The 6706-nt window shown below is 36.8% G+C and overlaps 1 protein-coding gene across 1 annotated transcript; it reads left to right on the forward strand.

The window, feature by feature from the left end:
• Positions 1 to 2030: 2030 nt before the first annotated feature.
• LOC124404279 (cyclin-Y-like protein 1) lies at positions 2031 to 6208 on the forward strand. The gene is made up of 4 exons (XM_046878296.1): positions 2031 to 3091; positions 3163 to 3383; positions 3476 to 3762; positions 5482 to 6208. Exons 1-4 carry the CDS (start codon positions 2860 to 2862, stop codon positions 5768 to 5770), a joined length of 1029 nt encoding a protein of 342 aa, XP_046734252.1. The 5' UTR covers positions 2031 to 2859; the 3' UTR covers positions 5771 to 6208.
• The last annotated feature ends 498 nt before the right edge of the window (positions 6209 to 6706 follow it).

Raw genomic sequence — 6706 nt, forward strand, 5'->3', positions numbered from 1 at the left:
GCTGTTCTATACAATTAGCCTAATTTTACACATCATAGTATGTTATGTACACATTCGTAACTTACAAGACAGGTACTTCTGACTGAGGATGAGTAGGTAAACACCGGGTTTCAAAAGTGTCACCGTTTCTAGATATTTGTGAAATTACTGTCATATTTTGGTTTACCGTTAATGTGTAAGGTTTTTGAAGGTCTGAAAGTATTCTGCGTATGTCTATATCATATCAAAGTATGTACTGAAAATGATATGGTATCTTCATTAAAAAACAGCATTGAATTATAATTTATCTATTTTACACAGTCAATTAAGACTTACATAAAGACTATGTGTTGATTAATTTTTGTTTATCCATCTCATGATTCTTCATGATTTAACAATGCAAAAATTATGTTTAAAAAATATATCTATGGGAATAAACAAGAACAGATTCGGAGCTTTTATCACTGTTGCTATCGGTATTTTACTGAAACGCCCTGTACGTTAGTGAATTACTTAATCTTTGCGTGAGTTGAATGCTGGAATAGGCAGTACGGTTCCCAAGGCCGCCTTTAACTTACAATTAGCCATCGTCGAAATCTCCATATACTGTACTGGTTGGAAAGAGATCACTGAAATCAGTGAAAGAGATGCCTTGTAGGCTGCTCAAAAAAGGTAACCGTCCTTTAGAAATTTCCCGGACTTGTGTAGGGTTGGGCGTAGGTGTTGATAAACGTCGCTGGCACGTCGTATAATAGATGTAGCAGATTATAAAACCTAATAAAAAAAATGCAAGCTAATACAGTAGAACCTCGGTAATCTAGCCCCTGTATAATCCGGCGCCCTCTGTAATCCGACATGCCAATTATGTATGTTACATACGTGTAGTATCGATCTTATCTCACAATTTTTATCATTTTTCTGATTACAAACATATACACACGTCTTTTCAAAAAGTTCCGGACTACAAGGGGTCGATGGCAGCTCTCTATAGTTGGACGAATATTATTTGATAATCCAACATCGCCTTGCAGAACATTTCTCGGATTACCGCAGGTCGACTGTAGACTAATCAAAATCATGAAATATAATTTACTCGAAACTAGATTTACGTTTCCTAGTTCGTGAATAATGCATATTTTATGGAAAGTTCGCGCAAATATTTTGAGAAGTCATGATAATATAGAAGTTTTGTATTATCACATCTTCCAATTTTCAACTAAAAATTAGTTTTCACAATTTTTTCGAAATCATTCCAGATTTAATAACATTTTTTTTAACATTAATATTAATTTTGTATGACTTTTGTCCCATGAATTGTCCCCAACTCAGACATTATCGTTTTGGAGGTATTCCGTGCGCACCACGTCAGAAATTGTTGACTTGCTCTCTTATTGTTAGCTCGACGATGGCAGAGTTGATAGAAACAAAGTCAGTGCGCATGCGCGTCCGTCCCTGACTCAATATGTAGCTCTCTCTTCAAAGCGGAGCCGACCTTTTTCGGACAAATTGAAAACTTGGTCCTCGCAGTTTGACATGAAATGTTTGAATGGAGACAGTTTTGAAAAAGTGTTCCACTAAATTCAACTGATGGAATTTGATTCATAAATAAAATAGAATATCCTGGTATGAGGATTTTACCTTATTTCAAGTTCTTGGGGAGGGGGGGGGGGGGGGGGGGGGTTCTCGAATAGACTCGACGACGTTTAATTTTAATCTAGAAGGATGATAAAAATCAAAGAAATTAATTAAAAATGGATGCAAAGAAAATGATTTATTAAAGATTATATATGGTTTAAATGTATGTACAACATACTTCATACACGCTACCTCGCGAACAAATATAAGTTCCAATTACGGATTTGTTAGCAATACTGTTGATTATATTATTATATTGGAGTAGTCCAACGATTTATAGTATTGTACATAACGATTCAATTGTATGTGAGCAAAATCTCAAGAGTTTATCAAAGCTGTCCTACTTCCAATAATTCATATAGTTAGACTCGATAGTTAGACAGAGGTCCGCTTTATCGGTTCTTCACTCTGATCATGACCCTCATCTGGGAGTTTTGATTGGTTCAGAATGTATATCCACTGCGGAATAGCTGCCCAAATCCAATCACATTATCTACTCAACACTTCCACACAGGATGGCGGCGAAAATGGCGGTAACGGACCGAACTCTGTTCAGTGCAACCAGTTGAAAATGTTTACTCGCACAGCCGTCGAAGTTTCACAGATAAAAAAAACCTCCCCTTCTGTGTCAAAATTGTGTTTATAGACTGTTTCACATCCCCGCAGTACACGAAAAGCGGTGTTCAATATTGTTCCAAGAGAACGTGTTTACTGTGCCATCAGCTAAATGTTATTGGCGAGGATTCGATGAGGTACTCAACCTCAAAAATTGCCGGCAAGTCTTCGCAGCAGCGTTAGGCGTGTCACAGTTGTTGGAGCCTTCTTACAAATGGTTACACTTGTGTGTGTACACGAATTATACATATATTTTTTATATTGTAACTTCAGCTCGTTTCATCCAAAGTGCGCTAAACAGAGATCCTGAAACAATAGTCAGACTTACTATGAACCAGCGTTGAATATTCATGTATTACGAGACTCGGTAAGTGGTCACGATGAAAATCAACGGAATGTATCTCGTCGCCCGTGTCACCGTCACTATCACCACAACCCGCATCAGCTGATCGTGTCAAATTGACATGTGGATTTAGTTTGTCAAATTATGTCTAATCCTTGTGTGCTCCGGGCATTTATCTCCTCAATGTTTTCGTGAAGGGAGTAAAAAAACGAGTAAAGAAAACGGGGTAGAGAATAAGGAGATATAGATCGTCGTGAGATACCGAAAAATTAGAAAACTGTCAAGTTATGGGCAACAAGAATAGTTGCTGTGTTTACGCAAGCCCTCAAACAGGGCGGAAAGAATTAGGGCGCGACTGTGGAGGCCGAGGGCTAGAGGAACACCTTCCAGAAGGTGAAATCAGCGCGAATAACTTGCAACATATAAGCGAGCGCGAGCCAGAAGATTGGGATTCAGACCCGTCGCTACACCCATGTGCAGGCACAATTTTCATGGAGCGTTCTAAGCAGGCAATCGAAAGTGAGTTTTATCTTTCTATAAATCTGTGTTAGTCTGTTCGCCGCTGCACTGGATTGTTCTCAATTTTGCAGATGGAATGGTTAGGAAAAAAAGTCAGCACCAAATTGCTGACACAAGGACGTTGAAGAAAAGCAGCAGTTGTAGTACCATCTATCTTGACGATAGTACCGTGTCTCAACCCAATCTCAAAAATACAGTTAAATGTGTTGCGTTAGCTATATATTATCACATCAAGAATCGAACGTCGCAACGTCAGATCGACATATTCGACGAAAAACTTCATCCACTTACGGTGAAACACCATGCTATTAATACTTTTAACGCACATATTGATCTATTCGATTTTTCAGATTGCAGATGGGTTAACTGAATTTTGTGTTTCAGAGAGATGGTGTTTCTGAAGATTATCACAGACATAATCCAGAGCATAAACAAATATACAAGTTTATTAGAACATTGTTTAATGCCGCTCAGCTCACAGCTGAATGTGCTATTATAACACTAGTTTATCTAGAACGGCTTCTCACTTATGCCGAAGTTGACATAACTCCTGCTAACTGGAAGCGAATTGCACTTGGTGCCATACTTTTATCTTCCAAGGTGTGGGATGATCAGGCAGTGTGGAACGTTGACTATTGTCAAATTCTTAAAGATATCACCGTGGAAGATATGTACGTAATTATACCGTTACTTGATTGAAAATTCATAAATTCGGTTTAATCTAGAAAGTTGAAACATCACATTGCAAAATATAATATGTTTGCGGATAGTGGTGATAAAAATTTTAAAGGATCAGAAAGTAGAAGGATTACAATATCACATTTTAAAAAAAGCAAAAGGTTATTTCATTTTAGTAAAGTAAAATGTAGAACAGTCGAAGTAGAGAAGGCCGAATATAGAATCGTCAGAATTTTTAAGAATATAGCAAGCCAAAACGTAGAATTTAATATTTTGGTTTTCCGAACTTTGCATTTCTACATTTTGACATTTCTGTATCTCGACTTTAACCATCGTAAAATTCTATAACACAGATTTTTACGTTTTTGAAACCCTGACATTGAGACCCTTCCATTTTTAATTCTACATTTTTACCGCTATTTTTGCGTAGAAGAGTGGGAAGAAAACGGTCATTATTTGTCTATTAGTGGAATAATTTTTTTTTATTTGAACTCGTCGAGGGTTGGCCATTCAGCAATCAATTCTACACAGAACTACATGAAGTTGACTCAAAAATGTCGAAAGATATTAAAATCAAAAGATCTAAAATATACTCAAATGACTTGACGCTACTTCACTTGAATTCAAGTGACTTTCTCTCAAAGTGTACACCAGACTCCAAGTATGCCTAGCCCCTCAAAAACCTGTTTACCGATTTGGTAACTGATCGAAGTATTTGCGCTGAAATTAATTGCCGTAAAAGGAAAATTGATAATTTCAAGTTAGAATTATTCTGCAGGTGATGTGAGTCACTTAAGCTACCCTAGTGTGACTTCCAGATTATGTTGAAACTTCGCATACTAATTGAGCAGTTATGAGTAATCGGTACGTATTTTTTCGTGTCGGTAATGAATCAACTTTGAGGGTGAAACCACCCCTAGCATTCAACTTGTGGAAAACAAGGCATTGCAAAATATTATATTGTATGCAGCTGCGTTCGCTCAAGTACTAGACATATGTGATCGCAGCACATGCCTTCGCATCATGTCGCCAACTTTACACTTTTCGGAAATCACCCAGTTTTCACACTTGTAACACAATATACTGTGTATCAGAGCTGTAATTATACAAATCAGATATCGCGGATCGACACATGTGACACATGTTATTTTTTGCAAGAGCTGTGGAAGAAAGTTTGATTTCAGAAGCACCGAAGATGCCACTGACAGCACGTAAAATTGAAATTACGTAATTTACAGTCAATGACACAGTGAGTTAAGTGATTGAGTTATTCAAAAGAGCACATGTGCCAAAGAACACTGTAGTGTGTACAATCAAATACTTCAGTTGTGTGCATGTCCGGTCGTTTTATGGCACTATTCGGAAACTGGGTACTTGACGCATGCTTCAAAGGTTTCGAAATCCAAACGTTCCAATCAGGTGTTGAATAAAAAACTTACATATATTAGTTACCGGAATTGAAATAGTATTTTTAATTAATAGGACGTAAAACCTTACGCTCGTGTAACAAATATCTGTTTTTGCACGAGTATGATAAGGTATACGGTTTTGTTGTTATATTTTACCCTACAATCTGATCCATTGCCTGTATAAAAAAATACGTCTTGAATACTTTCGACTACTCTACAAATGTGCCAAGTTTCAACAACATCGATGAATAACATTTGTCGATATATTCCCGAAATGAAATCAGCTTTTGAATTTCGTTGCAGGAACGAATTGGAAAGGCAGTTTCTGGAAATGCTACAATTTAATATAAATGTCCCTTCGAGCGTGTACGCAAAATACTACTTCGACCTCCGCACGCTTGCAGAGGCCAACGAACTAACATTCCCTAGCGAACCGCTTAGCAAAGAGAAGGCACAAAAGCTTGAGGCAATGTCCAGGGTATACGAAGACAAAGTAACGGCAGAAGTATTGCGCAAGGGTATTAAAAAATGGTCCAGTTTGGACAACGTATGTATAGGTGGACCGAGACGTAGCATCGCCATCCTTTCTTAAAATCATTACGGCATATAATGCTGCTTCTACATTTACACTTCGAATGAACTAAGTGCATGCGTGGAATAATGCTCAATCTCTCTCTCTCTTTCTCTCTCTCTCTACGTTTGTAGCGGTTATATCTGCTTTGAACGAGTAATAATTTCACCCCAGTTACTTGAACCATCACCCAAATGCAATAAATTGGTTGTATAATTTATTCGCTATAGGCATATTCAATTAAATTGCATTTGAAATATCGACTGAAACTCGTTATTCATTTTCAGCGGCTCTAGATTCCGTTCTGAAGTGAATGTGTAGAATCACCATTTATACAGCTTTTCAATCTTCCATCCATTGCAAACTGTGTTGCAATTTTTCTTTTACTTCATGCTTCATCCTGCCACCAATATGATATGTAAGAGCCTATGCTCCTAGAAATAAAAAAAATTTGTGATATTCAACTGTCATAATAAGATTTAAAAAAAAAAAAAAGAAAAAAAAATGTGTAACCCTAAGCATTTATATTATATTATCATTACGAGAACTTATACTTGTTTTGTCGCGGATTTTAATTCAAAAAACAAAAAAAAAAAAAAACAATTTAAATCTAATCTTATGCTTTGAACAAGCAAAGGTAGGTGACGAATAGAATAGTCTCATAAATTCAGCAAGATCCTAATATAATCATCTGCACAGTTTTGGTGCTCTTCAAGATATATTTTATAATTTGTGATATTAAATTTGGATAATCTTTAATGAGCCAAAGTAGCGGGAACCATTTTTGACAAGCAAACTTATAAACTTTTTGACGAAAACTCGCATCAACGTCAGATTCTCCCTAAACATAGCACCATTTTCTTTGTTCATTTCTCAGATTTCTACACGCTGGGACAGTACCTAATAAATTTACACCAGTCATGATGATCCTTTAAACTGCCAATATTAAGCATGTAA

Source organism: Diprion similis, chromosome 3 (assembly GCF_021155765.1).
Source record: "Diprion similis isolate iyDipSimi1 chromosome 3, iyDipSimi1.1, whole genome shotgun sequence".
NCBI classification, from domain to species: domain Eukaryota; kingdom Metazoa; phylum Arthropoda; class Insecta; order Hymenoptera; family Diprionidae; genus Diprion; species Diprion similis.

Coding starts and splice junctions, on each gene's coding strand:
- LOC124404279 (XM_046878296.1), top strand. CDS start 2,860: ATGGGCAACAAGAATAGTTGCTGTGTTTACGCAAGCCCTCAAACAGGG. Junction 3,384..3,475: donor AAAAACTTCATCCACTTACG/GTGAAACACCAT, acceptor TTTGTGTTTCAG/AGAGATGGTGTTTCTGAAGA. Junction 3,763..5,481: donor GATATCACCGTGGAAGATAT/GTACGTAATTAT, acceptor ATTTCGTTGCAG/GAACGAATTGGAAAGGCAGT.